The sequence below is a fragment of the Sceloporus occidentalis genome, unplaced genomic scaffold (genome assembly GCF_023333645.1).
Source record: "Sceloporus occidentalis isolate IW3139 unplaced genomic scaffold, rSceOcc1.0.p SCAF_31, whole genome shotgun sequence".
In the NCBI taxonomy this organism is placed as follows: domain Eukaryota; kingdom Metazoa; phylum Chordata; class Lepidosauria; order Squamata; family Phrynosomatidae; genus Sceloporus; species Sceloporus occidentalis.
Genome location: NW_028317011.1, coordinates 1,288,345 through 1,311,840, shown reverse-complemented (window position 1 = coordinate 1,311,840; position 23,496 = coordinate 1,288,345). Strand labels below are relative to the sequence as shown.

Sequence of the window (23,496 nt, the reverse complement as noted above, 5' to 3'; positions counted from 1 at the left end):
TACTCTCTCAAGGACAGTCTAGAGGCTGAAGACTAGCCCCATTCTCCTCGGCCCCCTTTACTCTCCCCCTCACCCACCCTGACCATCCCATTTCCCCAGGTTATGTTCCACTAATGTGCTAACCATACGTGCCATGTCTGGAAATGTAATTGTACACTGCTTCTACTGAGCTTTCCGTAAACTGCAGTCGTACTGTAACGTGTATTGCCCTGCGCTGCGTCGCAGTACTGCTCATCGACTATCTGTACCAATGTTACTGATCTATGTATTTCTGCTAAAACAGGTTGATGTCTGTTTTATCATAATAAGTTTTGTATAATAAACTTAAATACAAAAAAATTACTGACACACAGCAACAGGTATGTAACCCATGTTACCTCTTTCACTGCCTGCATCACTGCTGTTTCCACCTTACTCTCTATGGACCTCCGTAATACAGCTGGGTATCCCCAGAACTGGGAACGGAAATAACACTGGGATGTTTGGAAGGTAGCTGGGGCTATCAAACCATTGGGGGATCTTGCATGATTTTGCGGTAGGGATCGTATTGAATGCTATATGTGTTTTGGTAAATAGTAAACATACAAACCCCTAGCATAAACATTATTTTACACCTATGGCATTTTTAACTAAAAGAGAAGGTCTGCAGAAGAGTTGTAGTTTCACCTCACCAATGTCTCTCTGCATTATGGAGGACTAACTCAACTTAGATTCTCCTTCAAGAAAACTATTCTTGTAAGAGAAACGTGCCAGAGATGGCCCATCATAATGCACAATGCTGGTGAGTTGGAACCACAACTCTCCTGCAAACTCACCAAAACAAACCTCCAATATCACAAATACAGTACATAATAACACTATTAATGGTAAAGTTGAAAAACCCTGTTTTTTTTACTATTTTTTGACATCTTTTAAGGAGATGAAATTATTGAAACAAGAAAACCAAACATTTCTATAATAGATCATCTGTATCAATTGTACAGCACTGCAAAATATGAATGTGCTATATAAATCAATACATAATAACATACAAGTACCGTATTTGCTCGATTATAAGACGAGGTTTTTTTCAGAGCAAATGCTCTGAAAAATACCCGGATGTCTTATAATCAGACCTCAAATAGGTCTGACTATGAGACGACTAAGATCCAGATCCCCCGCAGCTGCAGGGGACCTGTATCCCCCTGTCTCCCCCGCCCCACTTACCAGTGCTTCTGAGTCCCCGGTGTGCAGCCGGGGCAGTGTGTAGACAACTTACGCTGCAGCGGAAGGAGGTGTGGCTAGCAGCGTGGGTTGTCTGCGTCCATCGCACAGACCTTCCCCGGCTGTCGGGGAATTCTCTCTGACAGTCGGGGAAGGTCTGCGCGATGGACGCAGACAACCCCCGGCTGCATCATACACATGTCCCCACCCCCCTGCATTGACAGAGCCTAAATCTCCAGTCCTCCTCCATTACACAATGGAGCACCTGGATCCTGGAGGACTTATATATATAAAACCAGCAGCTGCCCGGCATAAGTTTGTTCAGGCGGCAGGAGAATTTCTCACTCACTTACACCACTGCCTCTCTCCTCAATGTTGGGAGACAGCAGCTTAGGTGTTCAGGTGCCCTGTGCTGGCCACCCTCGTAGTGACGCTCCCCCATCATCACCACCAGAGTCCCTTTGTCCCCTCCTTTACTGTTTCACAACTCTCTTTCTCTCCCCCATGAATTTCATGAGCATTGAAGGCATAGATCAAATAAATAATACATGGAAAACTTAAAACTGCAGGCATAGATCACAGGTCTCACACCCTAAGGATCAGCCCTGGCCAGAGGCGTATATAGGGTATGGCAGCCATGGCACGTGAAATGGGCGCCATCTCAAGGGGGGCGCCGGTGAGCGGCATTTTTTTTATTTTTTTTTTGATGCGGAGGAGAGAGAGGGGCGCCTAGCAACCGCTCGGCGCCCCTCATTCTCCTCCACGAGCCCTCTACCCCCGTCCCGGTGCCGGCATTTCATGCAGAGCGCCGCAATCATAAAAAGTGATGAGGAAGGGAGGGAGTTAAAAAGTGATGAGGAAGGGAGGGAGTTAAAAAAGTGATGAGGGAGGGGGTTAAAAAGTGATGAGGGAGGGAGGGAGTTAAAAAGTGATGAGGAAGGGAGGGAGTTAAAAAGTGATGAGGGAGGGAGGGAGTTAAAAAGTGATGAGGTAGGGAGGGAGTTAAAAAGTGATGAGGGAGGGAGGGAGGGTGGTTAAAAAGTGATGAGGGAGGGAGGGAGTTAAAAAGTGATGAGGAAGGGAGGGAGTTAAAAAGTGATGAGGGAGGGAGGGAGGGGGTTAAAAAGTGATAAGGGATGGAGGGAGGGGTTAAAAAGTGATAAGGGAGAGGGGGTAGATATAAGTAAAGAGTGTGCATTAATGTGTGGATGCATTGAGTGAATGAGGGAGTGCATGAGTTAATGTGTGGATGAGTTGTCTGAATTAAAGTGTGAATTAGTGAGTGACTGTAAAAGTGTTTGTGTATCATAGATGTATAATTATGGAAGGGCAAAGATGGCACTAGCAGGAGGTTTGAGCCTTGGGGACCAAGATGGCACAGGCAGGGTGTATATGGGACAAAGATGGCACTGGCCGGACTGTTTGGGGACAAAGTTGACTTGTGTTGGGCTATTTGGCGACAAAGATTGCAAATTTTATGTGTGTAATCTGGGCGCTGGTCAGGTTCTATGTGGGCAGTGTGGACGCCAGGGCTGGCTTTGGGGTGTGCAACCTGTGATCTATGCCTGTAATTTAGGGGGTTTTAAATATACCTTTAATGCCGTGTTTTTATGTGAATTCCAATTGATCTTTACCTGCAAAGGTGGGTTTTTGTGTTATTCTGTAGATCCATATCTGCTATGCTATGTTTCCATACATTATTTATGTGTACCTGCAAATACAGGGTTAATATGTCTTATTCAGTTGATCTATACCTGCGATGCTACGTTTCATATATTATTATTGAATACCTGCAAATACAGGACTTGTATGTCTGATTCTGTTTATTTGATATATACCTTCAGTGCTGAGATCACAAGTGAATTTAAATTGATCTGGGTTTGTGTGTTGATCTATACCCAGTATCGGCAGGAGGGACTAATATATATATATATATATATATATATATATATATATAGGCAGCAGGGGCTAGTAAATGGGTTTTAGATATTTGGACAGGGGCGCAATTTCAGTGCTTGCCATAGGCTCTATTTTCAGTAGATACGCCTCTGGCCCTGGCACTCTTATTGCATCCACAGGACTTGCCCAGTACACAGATTGCATCCAAAGATGTCTGGTAGTGTTGGTGGGAAAACAGTGCTATAATCTGCACCATAATAAATTGGTGGAGCAAAATTATGCTAATTATGTGAGTTGAGGCAAACAAAATTTGGGGACATGTTTGTGGTACATTTTCAAGTAAGTAATTGATAGCTGTAAGAAACTAAAAATACAGCGCTGATATTCCAAAAATAAAGAAATAATGTGTAAAAGAGACAAATATAAAATACAGAAAAATAAATTAATATCTAGTGAAATAATAACTTATGTGAAATATAAACCACTACCCCTCAAAAGAATAAACATAGTTAAAGTAATTAAATCTGAACAAAATATTTGAATTTAAAAAGTAATTACCGCTCTTATATCTATGAATGAGGAGAGATAAAAGAGGAAGATGGGAGATAGTGTTCAATATTTTTACTTATAGTTAGTAAAGAAGCTAGTCCTGAGGATTTAAGGAGTTCCACTTGTTTGGGGAAACCTATAAAGGCAGAAAATTAGCTAAAAGAAGACAGCGCTGAGACAAAATACAAGTATGAAAATATATATTTTATTATAAAAAACACACAAGAAAAGACAAAAAAAAATAATAAAAAAATATACACAGGCAAATAATAAATGAAATTATATATATATATATACACAGAGTCAAATAATGAATGACACGTCTTGTACAAAAATGTAAATGTCAAGCAATCATATCACAAAAAAGGAAAAATAAACATACAACAAAGTTTTAAAAATAAAATTGAGAATAAAACTCACTGTTGACTTGGTTACGCCTGGCCAGGCTTGGCGCCGTTATGCAGGACGCTTTTCGTTCTAACGACTTCTTTAGCTGCAGAAAAGGCGCATGATGGCTTTTTTTTTAAAACTTTGTTTGTTGTATGTTTATTTTTCCTTTTTTTGGACATATTTTTGTGATATGATTGCTTGACATTTAAATTTTTGTACAAGCTGTGTCATTCATTATTTGACCCTGTGTATATATATCATTTCATTTATTACCGTATTTGCCTGTGTATATATATAATTTTTTTTTCTTTTCTTGTTTTTTTATAATAAAATATATATTTTTTATTATAAAAAACACAAGAAAATAAAAAAATATATATATTTTTTAAGTTGTATATTGTCTCAGCGCTGTCTTCTTTTAGCTAATTGATAGGTGTGCTGTAATCTGTCCATGGACATAATGGAAAAGGCAAGGCTCCAATTTGCCTGCAGTCACAGGAGCAGAAATACTCTGTACAGCTAGGAGAAGTTACAAATAGAAAAGCCAGGAGATGCGTTGAATATGAGAAAGGGGAATTCCAAGTGGGGATTGAGAAAGGTATTGAAACAAAGAGCTGTATATGGTGAACGGGGAGATGATGTTTAACATTACATTACAAGTCAATACTAAATATTGTTGTTTGGCCTCCAAGTGAAGGCATCATTTAGTGTTAATGGCCAATCTATGTTTTCTTTTTTTTTTTGTAAAACCAATTAAAACATTTTACTGAAAAAAAGCCCAAAGAGCAATAGTTGAAATCCAAGCGGTTGCCTCCCAACAGCTTGTCTGTCAGTAGCACTGGGTGACTACCAGCCTGTGTACATCCAGCGCTCCTACAACTGTGGCTGTGCTTAGTAATGGACCCAGCGGCACCTCATACATGCCTTTCTGAGTTTTATATGTGAGCCCCTGTGGGCTTCCCATATTCAATTCCAGGAGAGGCCATTGTGCCCTTGCAAAAGGCACGCTCAGACAAATACATTTCTAAAAATACATGTATTTAAAAAAAAAAGGGGGGTTATGAACTGCAACTCCTATCACCCCTCCACTTACAAGCAGAAACACCAGGGATAAAAAAAGAATGCCATACTTATGGGAATGTACCGTTTTATCTTTCTATTTCTTTACTACAATTATGGGATTTAAAGGGGAACTCCCACTATCTTGCCCATTTATTTTAATTAAAGCATTATGTATGTAAGTATTATGTACTTACTTTATTTTAAACCCGCTTTAAAACTGCTAATCTTACATACTCTTACTGTTTAACACGAGTACTTGCATATTGAAAGTTCTCTAATATATGTTGTAACAAATATTAATCTCCCAACACTCCCAAGTGGGGTTCATCTTGAGTAAACCAGTTTCAAGGAATTACACTAGTGGCAAAACCCGAATGTCCAGGAACTGCCTACATCAAAGGGCTATCTCTCTACCAGGTGGGAACAACAAACAGGAGATACAATCTCTATACATTGTCTCCTACAACAAAATAACTGCAGGAGATTGTATCTGGGCTGATGACTAGCTGAAGATGACACCCTGGAGACAGGAGATAATATCAACATTCCAGAGACCCACCCTGAATTTGCCCTGAAGACCATCAACTTCACTGTGGGGGAAGTCTTAGGATAACATCAAGGTGACAGGGACACCCCATCATTACATGCACACACAGAGTCACTAGCATAGTGTAGTTAGAGTCATAGAACCTTGTATTTCAGACGCTTCTCTGGATTCTCACATACATGTATTTGTAATTTTAATAAACATATTGTCTTAAGCCACTGGTGTAAGTGGAGTTTCATACAAAGAGGAATCGGTAGTATTTAAAGGAAAACCGGACGGGTTAAGGTTATAAATCCAGGTATTTAAGGGGCTTTTCAACATATGTACATATGTTGCTTTTCCGGTGTCTACACGTTAAGGTTTGTAAACTATTCCTGATGTGTTTTGTTACTAACATCACATACCATTTTAGCCTCAGGTTCATTTATATATTCCATATTTAAATTGCAGGGTGAGGAAAAGGCAGATACGGTATATTTGGACAGGAAATTATTAATTGGCTGCTGCCAACCTCAGTTTCAAGGTAAATTTTCAATAATTTGTTTTTCCCAAACAGTGACTGATAAGCAAACAGCACAAGCCATAAGGTACTATTAGTGAATGAATTCACTTATGTGAAAAGCCATCATGGTGACAGATCCGCTTTAATCTGAATTTAAACCTCATTGCTTTCTTATAAAAACTATTACTGTTCTCTAACAGGGTAAGTGTGAGAGCTCCGCGGGACACAGCATAAGAAGATCGGTGAGAGGTGCACAGCACCATATTTAATTCTCCCGAAAAATCATAATAAAGACACACGGTATCTAAAAACATTTTCATAGAAAGGATCACTAAGGAAGTTTTCACAGAAGACACACCGAACACTGATAAATGTTATCACCTACAAACTGTGAATAATATGAAATACTCTTTTTCCACAGAGGACTATATTCGAAGTACTTTACATAACAAACAGCAATATTATTGTGTCATCCACTCGGTCTTTGATATATTTATAGAAACCAACTATATGAAATTTGTACATATTTCACACAAGAGACATTATCTCTTGATGTTATAATCAACTGCCTTGAGCATATTGTGTTATTTTAATAACCAGTTTTTTTTTTTTTCCTCCCCATTTTATACCTATTTTATCATAACGAGATACCCTTATAGATCTTATAGGAAAGTTATTTTGTGCAATTTATTTTAGAGTCTAGCTGCAAGGGCCCTGCAGCTGACCCTATTTTTTGTATTTATTTTTTGTATTTATTTTAATAAATGTATCTATGTTTCTAAACCGCTACACACCGTTTTACTGATTGGATACTTTTAAACATTCTATATCATCACACACACAACACCAGCTGTATTCTAACATACCATTCAGGGACCTTATTAGAACAGTAATAGTTTTTATACCCATTTGCTTTAGGTTGTAAAGGGTGCACAACCTTATCTCAATACCAGTTCTCATTTGGTCCTACCCTCTATATTGTTGAGCTACCTATTCTGTTTACGCTTTCTTATTTTAGATAGTATAAGGGCCCTTTCCAGCAATCTCGCATCTACGTGCTGTACACTTTCTGTCATCATACTCTGTCCTTCCTCTCTCCATATCTTGCTATTCTCTTCCCTCCCCTACCACATCCCACAGTACTGCCTACTCCAGCACGGACGCAACTACTTTATAAGCCGTCAGTACCACACCCCTTCCCTGCATAAAGACTGTGTGTTGTACAGCTGTGGTTGCAGTTCAGTCTCGTCTCATCTTTGGCATTACACGTATGTATCTTGTATGTATCCTGTGTTACGCCTTAGCCTGTCTGTATGAGCTATTTGTTTTCACTTACAGGTGTTTGATTTTATAACATAGGGAAGCAACGGTCAGAGTAACCTGTGAGTAACGAGTAGAAACTTAGAGAGTGGGTTATCTCAAAGTTATGATCAGTACTTTTGTGTTATAGGGGTTCAATGTACATTTATTGGACTGTAAACCAAGAAACACCCAGTATATACATGGTTTTATGCATGCAAAGTGTGTACTCATGCCTCGTTACTCAAATATTTAACAAGATAAATTATTGGCAAAAAAGTGCATTTGTATCAAATTATGTAGCGTTTATTTTGTATTATTATTTCCAGCTGTAGAATTTAAGCATTGGTTCAGTTGAGCGTGGGTAAAAGTCTGGAAATATTATTATAATGTACAATGTACATTGTAAAACCTGTCTGTAGAGTAGAACCTCTTTCTTGGAATGTCTCTTTTGTTGTACAACGTTATCTAATCTTTGTCTAATAATTTGATTACCCAGTCTCTTATTTTTCTAAATCCTTCTGTGGGGATATGACATAAAGTTTTGATTTAGTGACATCACATTTGATTTCCTCCCATCTCCGGATACAAAAGAATCCTTCAAAATTAAAATAAAGCTATTTTAGTTACGGAAGTAGGCTCCTCTTTATCTTCAATGTATTCAACGTAGTATTTCGACAGATAATTTGCCAGATGTCTGCCATCAGTTTCTTCAGTGGTGTCGATATATATGGGACAGGTTTTAGGTAGGACCTTCCAGGACGCCATTTCCTAGTTCTCCTCTCAGGAGGACAGGTGGCACCAGTACAATGTGCTATGTAAGGCTATCCCCTCTAGTGTTCATGGCCCAGTTGTGGAGATCAGAGATCTCTATTGTAAGCACCCTATTAAGCATAGGCACGCCATGGAGGTTGATTACCCAACAGAGTGATCTTCCTCCATTTTGTGCCAGAGATCTTCCACACCACAATACACCAGTAGGTTTTTTTCAGCTTGCCACCTTTAGTAAGCGTACCCACTTTTTTAAAAAGGGTTTTAGGGGGTGCGTCATTTTCTTTTTACATTACTTTACCATTGATGTATTTGAAAAACACTTTTTGATTTACCCTACTTTCTTTTGCAGTCGTTTTCTTATTTACCATTTCTGCTTACCTGATTTCTTTTTTTATGGCATTATAAGACTCATACCACTGAAAGGATGTTTTGTCAATTCTAATAGAAAAAAAGTCATTTTTAAAACAGGAAGGATCCAAAAGTTACTTTTCCTTGCCTTACTTCATAATGAACTTATTATATGGCGTACGAATGGTTCGCTTCTTGTGTTCTAAGAGTTTAGAAACACACATACAGAAACAGACAGTTGCATTACAGCTAAACATTACTACAGAAAGTGGAAAGATGTTTGTCATGGCCACATAAAGATAATGTAGTGAAATACACATTGATGTCAAGGATGTCACCAAATAAGTATTTATTTAGATAAAAAATCTGAATATGTATAGCTTGGAGGAAAGAAGAGGGAGGGGAGATGTGAAAGAAACAAATGACTGGAGGTATAGCACAAGGTGGAGAATCAATACCAACAATCTAAAACTAGAGGTTCAGTGGAACAGCCTCCCAGCAGAAGTGGTAGATGCAAATACAGCAAGGGCATTTAAAAATGCACATGATAAGAATAAAGCTATCCTGAACCTGAGATGATACTAAGTATTGATTAAGGTCTGAATCCTTACATCATGAAAACTGGGTAGACTAGATGAGCCAAATGATTCTTATCTTGTCTCTGTCCAGTTAAGAGATGTGAACTTTTTAAACACTAGAGCTATTTCAAAGTATGTAACATAGTTAATCAAGTTGGAAAATGGCACAGAGTACATCTAGTAGAACAACATGTTATTAATCCAGAAGAACTCAGTGGTATATTGTGGTGCGTCAGCCCTCTGGCACAAAACATGGGGGAAGATCACTCTATTGGGTAACCAACCTTCATGTTGCCACTCTGCTCAATAGGGTGCTTAAAAGAGAGGTCTCTGATCTATTTAGCTTTTTCCCAATAATCATTTGAGTGGCATTTTAAAAATATCAACTTGATAAAGACCTCATTGTGAGGTCGAAACGTTGTTGTCCATTTCCTTCAATAAATCTGTCTGATGGAACCCTTGAGTGCCTGGAGCCTTTTTCTAAAAGAATATTAAAGACATACACTGACACTGACAATTTTTTTGTAAACGTATACCATTGCCTATTGAGTGTTTCATTGAAATATGTTTATTGTACATATTAGGGAATTTTGAGTCAAGAAAAACTAGATGGTTCTTATCTGCTGTCAGAATCTATGTTTCAGTTGTTCTGCTGCCTTCCACTCATCTGATGACTTTGTTTCTTAACAATAGGGAACATGGCATTTAATGAAGATTACCGTTCACTGGTTCGGGGTATCGCATGCCTGGATTTCACAGGAAACTGCGTACCCTGCAAATTGCTTCTTAGTGGAGACTCCGCATTTCCTATTCTTGTGACTCCTGCAGAAGATGTTCTCATAGCTGCATCTCGGTATGGAAAGGGTAGACTGGTGGTTTTGGCTCATGAGTCCTATTTGATGAACCCCCAGTTTACAGGCTTCTTGCAGAATGCAGTGTCCTGGCTAAGTCCATCCCCTGGAGCAGTAATTGGAGTCCACAACAGTTTGGAACCTCTGGCAAATAATCTCTCTGCTTCAGGATGGAATGTCCAAACAACTCCTGGTCTCATGCAGGGTCTTGGAGTCCTATGCACTACTGGCTATGATGATAATCAAGCTAAGGAGATAATATCCTTCTTGCATGAAGGTGGAGGTCTGCTAATTGGAGCAGAGGCCTGGCACTGGGCAAACAGCTACAGAAGCGACAATGTTTTGCAAATGTTTCCTGGAAACAAAATAGTATCAGTGTCTGGTATTTACTTTACTGGTAAATATGGAGAGAAAGGAACATTTAGTGTTAGTGAAAGTATACCGTGGAGCCCATTGTACACAGAGTAAGTATATGCGCATTCATTTCTTAATTACTATATACCTGTAAGGTATAATTACTGTTAGTGATTGATATCTAAATACTGTTATTATGTAATTTTTGTTATGTCATTCTTGTTTCTGGATTTTGAATATCATTTACTGATCTTTAGGTTTTAAATTTAGTTTTGATTCTTTATTTAACCTTTCACACCTACCAACTGGTGTAATGTAGACATTGTGAAAATGAACATCCACACTAACATACATACATACATACATATAACCAATGATAACACCACACACTCGCACATGCTTACATTATACACTACTACATGCTCACTGTAATGACATACAGTAACACATTCATGCTAACACCATACACTAACATGCATACTCCATTACCGTACAGTAACACACACTCACTCTGACATCATACACTAAGGGTGCATACCTATAGACAAACACACACAACATCAGTGCTGCCACTCGACTACTGCGGGGTCACATAACACAGCCATATCTCCATAACTCACGTGTTCTTTTACATTGAATTACCCAAACCAGGACCAATATCTCTAACTAATAAAAGCAGTCTGCAGACTGTCCAACAAGAGTTATGACTACATATTTTATTTAGTAGGTATATGAAAAGGCATAGCTTTCTACTAGTCATTGCACACTGAACCACACTAACTAAATAATTTACCAAAGCAAACTAAGATACCACAAATCACAAAGGAGTGAATATGATCTATAAATCACTTCTCTTGATTAGTGAGGTTGATTGTGCTTCATGCCTCCCTGACGTGATCTCTTCAGCTATTTTAGGCCACTAACACAGAATATACTACCATGGTAAATTGGATGCAAAACTGTAAGTGGAGTTATTTTCTTAGGGTACACTTAAGTATTCTAATTGTATAATAATATTAATAATAGTCAATTAATACTCCCAGCATAGTCTCTATGTGGGATCAGCCAAAGAGTTTTGCGTGTTCTTTAGCTTTAACTTTTGTACCCAATGTACCCATACTTTCAGTAGGGCTATTCCAAACCCTAGCAAGATATTCCCAATATATAGGTTATACTGTATAATTAAAAATAATAATTAAAATGGTCTTTATAATCATGATGCTAAAAAATGCCCATCTCAATAAAATTAATTAGACATGACTTTAAGATATAACTCTCATGTCACATGAATGTGAAACCTCCTAAAGAGTTGCAGCTATTAAGTCATCCTCAGAAAATAATATATGCTGGTGATTCTACTTCATTGTAAGCTTTTTACTATTCTGCATTCACTTAGTACGGCTAATGGATTGTTTTTTTACATGTAGTCTGTGGAGTTATTATTACTGTATTATCAGAGTGTCTTCTCTTACAGTGTCAACTTTTCCCAGGATCTGGAGCATCTTTGTCAAGGTGTGTCCCAGTTAGACATCAGCGGTTCACGTGTCCCCTCAGAGCTTCTGCTTCATGGACCTTTGGCATTTCCAGTTGGATTGAGCAACAGCAATCAATGTTTTTTTGCTGCTACATATTATGGAAGAGGACGTGTGGTTGTGGGGACACATGAAGGTTACCTAGCTAAACCAGAGCTCAAAACATTCATGCTGAATGCCATATCATGGCTGGACATAGGGAGAAAGGGAATTATTGGCATTCATCAGGATCAGGCTTCATTTGCTAAAATCCTGAAGCAAGAGGGTATCAATTGTGAAATATCGAACTTAGTTCCAGGCCTCAGTGTGTATTGTTGTGAGTCATACAGTGACACTGAGGCAGAAAGCATCCAGCGGTTTGTAGCGGAGGGAGGAGGCCTCCTTATTGCAGGCCATGCATGGTATTGGTCTTATGGAAAGTCAGGTCAAAATGTACTTACCAATTACCCAGGGAATAAAATTCTGAATAAGTTTGGAATTAGCATCCTTGAGAAGACTGTTCCTCAGGGTATCTATAAGACATTAGACCCTGAGGGTGCTGCAAGCTGCTATCACTTCCCGAAAGCATTCTGCCAACTGCAGAAGGACTTAGAAAGTGGGGCAGAAATAAAACCTCCTCTGAGCTCCTGGATGCAGAAGCTCAGACAAGATGCTTCCAGATTCATGAAGCTGCCAGCCAGCCCTCTCATTTCTTCCCAGCAGGAAAAGTTTGCTTGTCTTGTGCGGGGAAGTATGATCCCCTGTGTTAGTAAAGAATGCCCTGTGACAAGTAACTCTAAAGAGGCTTTAATTCTTTGTTTGGCTCAGGATGTCTGCTGCTTGAATCTAGAGGACAAGCAGACACTGGACGACCTTTCTTTTCAGCATCAACCCTCAGTTACTGTGCATATAGATGCTACAAATCCAGGTAACACTTTACTACATTTGCATAAAAAGTAGATTCTGCTGTAGTAATAATAATAATACGTTGGTGGTATGTATTCAAAGCGATTATGGTGCAAACTTTGGAAAGTGGTTTTACTACTACAGCATCAATTGGATTGGTTCATTCAACTGGTTGCTATGCTGATATGTCACATTTTCATACTTTGCACTGAAATCACTTTTTATACAGTGTCCTCCTCACTTTTGGAGGTTTTGGCACGCATTTCCATTACATAGCTCTTTTGTGTCACTTTGAGACATTCATATGTAGTAATGTTGATATACTTTACCAGGTGAGGATGCATGGAGAAGCACTGGACTGTACCTGCCTCCTGGAAAAAAAGCAGTTATTATGTTTCCAACATCAGCTGTTGGGCAAGGTCTTCAGGTAATAACTCCAAACAATATTAGATGGAGCTGCAACTGGCATACTGCACTGAAAAGAGCAGGAGAGAGGGGTCCTGGGCTACTTGACAGGATTCAGAACCTTTTCCTATTGAGGTTAAAGTAGACAGTAGACTTGTGCATTCGTCTTCGGGCGAACATGGAAACGAACACGAAGAGTGCGTTTTCGTGTTCGTTCCGAAGACACGCCGAAGAGAAGACGGCGGCGGTAAAACGTAGGCGAAGACGAAGACACACACCACGAAGATCTTCGTGATTGTCTTCGTCTTCGTCTACCATTCCCCCCCTTCATCTTACCTTGTCTTGTCTTCGCGGCTTCGCGGCATCGCGGCAGTTCCCGGAAGTGGAAATCCGCAGGTTCGCCGTCACGGGTTACAGGGCAGTGCGAATGAGCCTATTGGTCGCCTACAGGGACCTCCTCTGGCATCAACCAATTGGTTGATGCCAGAGAAAGACCCTGCAGGTGACCAATAGGCTCACTCGCACGGTCTTTGTAGCCCCTGACAGCGAACCTATGGATTTCCGCTCCCGTTAACCCCTTCGATGCTGCGTTAACACAGCATCGAAGGGGTTAACGGGAGCAGAAATCCATAGGTTAAAGGGCCGTGCAAGCGACCAATAGGCTCACTTGCACGGCCCCTTAACCCTTTAAAAAAAGGTTAACCCCTAACTAATTGAACAGGGAGGGAGACCAGTGGCATCAATTAGTTAAATGTCCGTACGAGCGACTTTATTGGTCGCTCGTACGGACATTTAACCCGGCACAGACTAACTAATTGAACAGGGAGGGAGACCAGTGGCATCGGTCTCCCTCCCTGTTCAATTAGTTAAAGACCAGTGGCATCGGCAGGGCAAGTTGCAGCATTGGGGTTTTAAAACCCCAATGCTGCAACTTACCCTGCCGATGCCACTGGTCTCCCTCCCTGTACAGAGTTAAATGTCCGTACGAGCGACTTTATTGGTCGCTCGTACGGACATTTAACCCGGCACGGACTAACTAATTGAACAGGGAGGGAGACCAGTGGCATCGGTCTCCCTCCCTGTTCAATTAGTTAAAGACCAGTGGCATCGGCAGGGCAAGTTGCAGCATTGGGGTTTTAAAACCCCAATGCTGCAACTTACCCTGCCGATGCCACTGGTCTCCCTCCCTGTACAGAGTTAAATGTCCGTACGAGCGACTTTATTGGTCGCTCGTACGGACATTTAACCCGGCACGGACTAACTAATTGAACAGGGAGGGAGACCAGTGGCATCGGTCTCCCTCCCTGTTCAATTAGTTAAAGACCAGTGGCATCGGCAGGGCAAGTTGCAGCATTGGGGTTTTCAAACCCCAATGCTGCAACTTACCCTGCCGATGCCACTGGTCTCCCTCCCTGTACAGAGTTAAATGTCCGTACGAGCGACTTTATTGTTCGCTCGTACGGACATTTAATTAATTGAACAGGGAGGGAGACCAGTGGGATGTGCCGGGTAAGTTGTAGCATTGGGGTTTTAAAAGTCTGCACGAGCGACCAACAGAGTCTCTCGTGCAGACTTTTAAAACCCCAATGCTGTAACTTACCCGGCAGATCCCACTGGTCTCCCTGTTCTATCAGTTAATAAATTATAGAACAGGGAGACCAGCGGGATCTGCCGGACAATTACGGCACCAGGAGTATAACAGTCTGTACGAGCGACCCTATTGGTCGCCAGCAGGGGGCTCATCTGCCATCAACCAATGGCAGACGAGCCCCCTGCTGACGACCAATAGAGTTGCTCATACGGACATTTAAACTCCTGGCGCCAGAGCGGCTTTAACCCCGTTTTAACCCCTTAACCGGGGAAAACGAAGAAAACCCGAGCACGAAGAATGTCCGCGAATATTCGCCCGAAGAGAAGACAGGACCAGGCGAATATTCGCGGAATGCGAAGTTCTTTTTTTGGCCGAAGACGAGCACGAAGACGAACACGAAGAGCCCCCTGGTGCCCAAGTCTAGTAGACAGATAAACTAACACTCAAACGTTTGGGGTCACTTAGCTGTTTTCATGGAAAACAAGGGCATTTCAAGTTGTGTAACATAATGATCATTTAGCCATCTAAACTTAAATTCAGATTAGTGAACACAACCTGCCATTGGAACACAGGAGTGATGGCTTCTGATAAAGGTCCTCTGTATGCCTATGAGTACATTAGAAATCAGCCGTTTCCAACTACAATAGTCATTTACAACATGAACAATGTCTACACTGTATTTCTGATCCATTTTTTCTAATGGACAATATTTATGTTTCTTTCAAACTGAAGGAAATTTATAAGTGACCCCAGACTTTTAAATGGTAGCATAAATAAATGCATGATGAAGAAGACGAAAGGAACATCTTGAGTTTTTGAATGTAGTGTAATGAAAGCTTGTAGGACTAGAAAGGAGGATTGGAGCTGGAGTGGAAACAGACTTGAAAGAAATGGGAGGAGGATGGAGAGTAAGGTTTACCCACAAATCTTTGTGGGTAAAAAGATAAGTATTAGACTAGAATTTGGATAATGGAAGGGATTTAAGACGGCATGGAAGCAAAGATGAAACGATAACGGTGGGAGGCAGATAAAATATTGATGTACAAGATTAACAATATTCCTAGCTAAAATTTGTTTTACAGATATTTTTCATTTGCAATCACGTTCAAAGGGTAGGTAACAATGTTTAAAGCTTGGATCAATACAATAGATTTAGATCAAAAGTCAAAGTGGTCCTGAAAAGATCATTTTATTACTCCACTGTATTCTTTTCAGTGTATTTTCACAGAATTAAAGTGAATTTCCTTTAACAATTGTTCTGTAGCATGATAATTAATCAATAGAAAGTACCCTGTAACATTACATTTTCCTTACTTATTGTTGAAACAATAAGTAAGGACAGGGCCTGAGAAGTTTATGGTGTTCTGTGTCTGCCAAGGGTCTTGAAAATATTTAGTTGAGCTTTTTTTTAGTTTTCCGTTATTGGAAAATATTTTTATATTTATAGAGCACGAGTTTATATTGGCAAAACTTTAGTCCCTCCTAATACATTGTGCCTGTCTTAATAATTGTGGTGTTATCTAGGTGCAGGTTGGCTGTCAAACAGATGACCTAAGCTCTGCAGACAAGTTATGTCGAGCCCCTATGGTCGTGAACAAAATGTGTGTTCTTGGTGAGAAGATTAAGATATCTTGTGTTTGGGGTGGACTCCTGTACATCATTGTCAAAGCTGAGAGCAAGCTGGGAATGATCCCTGTTACAGTGTATGGAGCAGAACTAGCCGCAACATACATAAAAGGTAAGTCCGGAACTATGATGTGTTGCTATGTATATAAACCAGAAAAATCCAAATTAGGTTATAAACAGCATCTGTTATTTTGTTGGTAAAAGTCTGATTCTAACGGTTAAGCCTTAATGTCTGTCACTAGTTAATTGCATTAAGCCTTAATGTCACTAGTTAATTGCATTGTTTTATGCATTTTTCTTTTTGTATGTTATTTTTTGGGGGGGAATATTGGTTTTGTTATTTAATGCTGCTTGCAAGCCATTTTCTAGAGTTTTGTTCAGCCAATGTTATATACCAGAAGCCAATGTTATATACCAGAACATCCAATAATGAATGCCAATGAGTATTATAGTATTCAACAAAACCAAGCAGTGCATCATCCTCAAATAGGGAACTGCAAAAGCTAAGAGAAACTAGAATATGCAGAGGGGATTAGCAATTAGTAATACATACATGTATTTGTGAATCATGACATATTGATAGTGTATAGACTTGTTGATAACTTTCTTCTACTTTGTTGATAACAACTTTCTTCTACTTTGTTGCAAAGTATATCATTTTTTGTTGGCTACAATATCTTTTGGTGTGCCTGACAGGTTTCTGTTTTGTGGACTCATCATGAAATGCCTCCTGTCACCTTGGCCTGTTGATATAAGAGTCCAACATATTCTTTCTTTCAGGTAAAACCAACCTCACATGCTGGAGGGAAAACATCCGTAATCTCCGACCTCCATGGGCTGAGTTAATTGCGGAAAATATCATACTGACAGTACCGTCAGAGTCAATACGCTCATTAGATGACCCAGAACCTCTATTGTCCCTTTGGGATACTTTTATGGAAGCTATAACTGAGCTTGCAGCGACTCCTAAAAAGTGTTTGCGCCCTGAGAGAATTGTAACAGATGTACAGATCTCAGCTGGTAAGTCCTCATTTAATCCACTATATACCACATCTAAATGCAAAGATATATAAGATGCACTGCAAAATATATTTTTCCAAATGTTCTAATAGATTCTCAAAGATAGATTACAATCACAAGCAGTGCTGTCATGACAATTATTTCTTCTGTGTGAGCACTGGCAATGCAGTTTGGACATTTAGTTTGTCATCTTTATTTGAAGCTTGGGTATTCCTAGTGTATTGAGTTCTATGGCACAGCAGCTTTGCAGGGGCTACCTTAAGTCAGGGGAGGGCTGGCAGCCCAAGGCCTGGGGGGCAAGTCTAGTCAACTGGCCCATTGCGCCACCAAAGCGGCTGCGAGCGACATTGAAAGCGGCTGTCGTGCGGCAGTCACTCCACCGGCGCTTAATGAAATCAAAGCGACCGGCGTGCACGCACCGCACCGCCCAATGGCTGTGCCTCAGCTCTTCATCCCACCCCTTTTAAGACGTGGGACAAAGAGCTGAGGCACAGCCATTGGGTCTGACTGCCGCATGATGCAGGGGCGTACCGAGAGTATTTGGCACCTGTGGCATATACTGTATGTGGCACCCCACACACACTTTAAAACTGCATAGTTTCCATGGTTAGGCAAACATTGACAGGGGTACAGCATAACTATTATATAATGATAACGTCAATGCGTGCCTATCACTATACATTGAGCCAGACACTGACAATACTGCACTACAACCCCTATCACTATATACTAAGATGTGGTGTAGGCCTACCACGTCAGTGATTGGCTTAGTATATAGTAGGGATGTACCGAAATGAAAATTCTGGACCACTGAAAATTCAGCATTCACTTGGCCAAAACCACAAAAAAAAACAAAAAAAAAAACTTTGAAATACTTTATTAAAAGTAACTCACCAAATTAGACTAAAAAAAAATCAACAACAATATTAATTAATTTATATATATATATATATATATATATATATATATAATTAACAGCAATCACAATCCTATCATGCCCAGGTTCTAGCATGTGCTGGCTGACTTAGCATGATAGGAGTGTGATTGCTGTTTGCAATATATATATATAATTATTCTGTCCAATAAACGTGTTGTTAACACACCAAAGTTGGACCCAAAAAAAAATTCATAACAGCAATCACACTCCTATCATGCCTAGGCAGCTAGTATATGCTGGAATCTGGGCATGAAAGGAATGTGATTACAGCCTCCCTATGCTATGCTATCACCCAACACTTACACATCCATGCTATCTGAAACCCTCATTCACAAACATTCAGCATAACACCCATCACTATCCACTCTCCCTGAATCTTGTCCTACCTTTCTTCTGTCACTGTCACTTTTCCTCCTCCTCTTCGTTCTTCCTTTCTTCTGTGTCCTGTCCTTACGGTGCGGAAGATGGTGGGTGTGGCTTCAAATCCCAGCGCACAGCCACAGTTGCCGCGCCGGCACCCCTCAGATGAGCGGCAGCAGGGACGGGCCGCCCCCCGCCAGGTACGCTACCGGCACGACGGGCGCATTCAATCCAGCCGCAAACTAAGCGGCTGCGTTGAATATCCGTCTGCCGGCCATCCGGCCGGCCCACAGGCCCAGATTCAGGGCGGCCTGGGGGGCAATTGCCCCCCTGCCCAGCCCGCGCCTGCCTTAAGTTAACCCTCTCTCCTGTGTTTGCTGTCTGTAATAGACTGTATTTTGAGTGTTGTTTTTTTTATTGGTATAGGTTGGATGCATTCTGGGTACCCCATAATGTGCCACATGGAATCTGCAAAGGCATTGACTGACCTTGAGAGCATCAAGAAATCAGGCCTATGGGGACCCATACATGAGCTTGGTCATAATCAGCAGAGAGGTTATTGGGAGTTCCCCCCACATACCACAGAAGCCACATGTAACCTATGGTCTGTTTATGTACATGAGACTGTCCTGAGAATCCCACGAGATCAAGCTCATAATAGCCTACAGCCAAAAAGTAGGGATGAACGAATCAAAGCCTATCTGAAAAATGGAACTATCTTAGACGAATGGTCTGTGTGGACTGCACTGGAAACTTATCTTCAGGTATCTGTCAGCAAGAGTCAGCATTAAGACAATGTAAAAGTGTGCAGTGTGAGTGTTGTTACACAGATAGTATTGGACACAGAGCCGGCCTTAGGCGTTGTGGCGCCCTGTGCGGACTACTCCTCTGGTGCCCCCCCTCACTAACCCCCTTTGCCCCTTCAAACTACCCCCCCTAAAACTACCCCTCCCCTCTGCCCCTTCAAACTACCCCCCTCTGCCCCTTCAAACTACACCCCCCTCTGCCCCTTCAAACTACACCCCCCTCTGCCCCTTCAAACTACCCCCCTCTGCCCCTTCAAACTACCCCCCTCTGCCCCTTCAAACTACACCCCCCTCTGCCCCTTCAAACTACACCCCCCCTCTGTCCCTTCAAACTACACCCCCCCTCTGCCCCTTCAAACTACACCCCCCTCTGCCCCTTCAAACTACACCCTCCCCTCTGCCCCTTCAAACTACACCCCCCCTCTCTTCCCCTTCAAACTACCCCCCCTCTCTGCCCCTTCAAACTACACCCCCCCCTCTCTGCCCCTTCAAACTACACCCCCCCTCACTTACCTTGTTGCCGGAGTCCTGCGGTGGGAGCGGGAGGCATCCGTCTTCTCGCTCTGCCCCAGTGCCGGCATTTAATGTTGAGCGCCAGAATAGTCCGGCACTCAACATGAGATGCCGGCACCGCGACGGAGTCGCGGAGAGTAAGGGGCGCCGAGCGGTTGCTGAGAACCTCACGAGCAACCACTCGGCGCCCCTGCCCGGGACTTTTTTTTTTTTTTTAAACTTTATTTAACATGAATGATGTTAAATAAAGTTTTAAAAAAAACAAAGACAAAAAACCCCCCGATGTTTTAAGTTAATTCCCGGGCAGGCGCCCCTGCTACCATGGCGCCCTGTGCGGTCGCACAGGTCGCACACCCCTAAGGCCGGCCCTGATTGGACACTATGTGATCACCACATGGGGAAGTCAGACAGCAGACCCCTTTTAGGATACATATCTGAATACCTGGGACCCTCCAGGTTTCGACTAAGCACCGTTTCTCTGGGTCTCCAGGTCACTACGGGGAAACTGTAGCGGCGTCACTGCACTCCCCACTCCCTGCCCTCATTCCTCATTAAGAATATTGTGTGTCCTGAGTGTTCTGCAGCCCTGTTGTCACAATAATGTGCACAGAAACAGCAGAACATGGATTTATACATTAAATTGTGTAAATACCATATTCACTTTTTTACTGCCTGAGTACTGGTCCCATGTTACACTATATGCACTTGCAGCGCAGTCAGTCATATGAATACATTACATACATTTTCACAAACCATGTATTTATTTTAAAATAGAACCTTACCTTGGTATTTGGCATTAGTGACTATACTACTGAACCAGACAGCATCATCTACTATGCAAATTTAGATAATTTTCAGCATATCTTCATGGACTGCATCAGGCCCAGGCTGGCCATCTGGCACACCAGGCAAATGCGTTGTGGGCTGCTGGCCGATAAAAGCCACACACTAGCCTGTTATGCTTAACCACTTACATCATCAGACAGCCACTGGCCTTAAAGTGCCATGGCTGCCCTGTCATTGCAAGTCTGGCCCTGGACTGCACCATAATATTTTTTGTTCCCAGAGTAAAATAAATTAGGATCCCTCACATCATCACAGGTGGCCATGCTTGTTCCTGGTGGTAGATTGTAAGGTGTCATAAATCCATGGTTTACAGAAGACTCTTATAAGTCATTTGTTTTTGTCTTATTTCAGTTACAAGAGGGCTTTGGCTGGGACCCGTTTAAACGTGTTTTCTCAGAGTATCAAACTTTCTCGAATGTCACCAAGGACAAAAATGAGAAGATGAATCTGTGGGTGGAGACATTCTCACGAGCAGTGAATAGAAACCTCGTCCCGTTTTTCCAGGCCTGGGGATGGCCTATTGAGGATAAAACCCGCAACAAACTGGCCTCCTTAATTGAGTGGGAGAATGATCCCATGAAGTCGTATACAGCAGGAATCAAAGCATAAAAACCTAAAGCCTAAACAGAAACATATCTCTAGCTAATGCCAATACAATTGATTTAGTTAATATTCTGATTCTTTGTAAAGTTATACAACTGGCTAATCCACGAGTACAAATTATCAATCAACTACATTAGTAGTACACTTAAAAATAAATTGCTAATTTTTTTGATTAAAAGCTAAAAAGGAATTTAAGGTATTCTTCAAAATAAAATTTTCAACGGCAAAAAAAAAAATAGAAGGCCTAAGAAAGAGTGCCCCTTGAGGTCAAGAAGTACACTTCCTAGGTGGGTTGCGTGGGGTGCAGGGGCGTACCTGGAGTATTTGGCACCTGGGGCGGATCCTGTATGTGGCACCCCCCCACACACACACACTTTAAAACTGCATAGCTTCTACCGTTATATACCGGCGCAGACACTGAAGGTGGTACAGCATAACACTTACTGTTATCATTATATACTGAGGCAGACATTGACGGTGGTACAGCATAACACTTATCACTATAAACTGAGGCAGACATTGACGGTTGTACAGCATAACAACTACCACTATATACTGAGGCAGACAATGACGGTGGTACAACATAACACCTATCACTATATACTGAGGCACACATTGACGGTGGTACAGCGTAATCCCTATCACTATACATTGAGCCAGACATTGACAATAGTGCAGCATAACTCCTATCACTATATACTAAGCCAAACATTGATGTGGTTTCAAGTAAGTAACACAGCAAAATAGGACAAAACAATTAAATAACAATATTAATATATATATATATATATATATATATATATATATATATATATATATATATATATATATATATATATATATATATATATATGATTGTTAACAGCAATAACATTTCTATCATGCCCAGGCATACCCAGATTCCAGGATGTACTCGCAGACTTGGCATGATAGGAGTATGATAGCCCTATCTACCCCTTCTCACTCCCTTTTGTCCTACCTACCCCTTCTCACTCCCTTCTCCCTATCTACCCCCTATCCCCCCGTCTCACTCCCTTCTCCCTATCTACCCCCTCCTAACTATCTACCCTCTCCCACTTTGAAGTTCACTTACCTTTCAGGAGTCCTGCGGTGGGGGTGCAAGACCTCTGTCTCCCAGCTCTGCCACTGTATGGAACAGTATAGAGTGATGGGAGTTATGATGTACTAGAGCATAATTAAATAATGAAAAATACATTGGAAATGCTACAGCATAACACCCATCACTCTCACACACTTACCAATCCGCACATATACCAATCCACACACACACCAATCCACACATACCAATCCACACATATACCAATCCACACATATACCAATCCACACATATACCAATCCACACATACTAATCCACACATACCAATCCACACACATACCAATCCACACACATACCAATCCACACACATACCAATCCACACACATACCAATCCACACATATATACCAATCCACACATATATACCAATCCACACATATATACCAATCCACACATATATACCAATCCACACACATACCAACCCACACACATACCAATCCACACATATACCAATCCAGACATATACTAATCCACACATACCAATCCACACATACCAATCCACACATATACTAATCCACACATACCAATCCACACACATACCAATCCACACATACACCAATCAACTCTCACTCACTGAATGCTTTCCTACCTTTCCTCTTTTCTCCTTACAGCTTCTTTTCCTCCTCTTCGCTCCTCTTCTTCAGTTCTTCTGTCTTCTTCCGGGTCAGAGGGCACGGCTTCAGTGTTGTGCGCCGGGATCTGACAACAAACCCCGGCGCACAGCAGCTGTTGCCGCGCGGATCGCAAGGGAGCGATATCGGAGGTCTTTAACAGACCTCCGGCTCCCTTGAGTGGTTTTAAGCCGGGTTCAAGGGTTGAACCCGGCTTAAAATCACTCAAGGGAGCCGGAGGTCTGCTAAAGACCTCCGATACCGCTCCCTTGCGAGCCTGCTCCTCCAGC

General features: G+C 41.4%; 1 protein-coding gene across 1 annotated transcript; it reads left to right on the top strand.

Moving 5' to 3' along the window:
• Positions 1-9,849: 9,849 nt before the first annotated feature.
• Positions 9,850-21,486, top strand: LOC149298682 (TRPM8 channel-associated factor homolog). Its single transcript, XM_089487043.1, has 7 exons — positions 9,850-10,466; positions 11,831-12,795; positions 13,106-13,200; positions 16,294-16,507; positions 17,176-17,415; positions 19,139-19,476; positions 21,229-21,486. The coding sequence occupies exons 1-7, from the start codon at positions 9,850-9,852 to the stop codon at positions 21,484-21,486; spliced, it is 2,727 nt and encodes a 908-aa protein (XP_089343169.1).
• Positions 21,487-23,496: the final 2,010 nt, after the last annotated feature.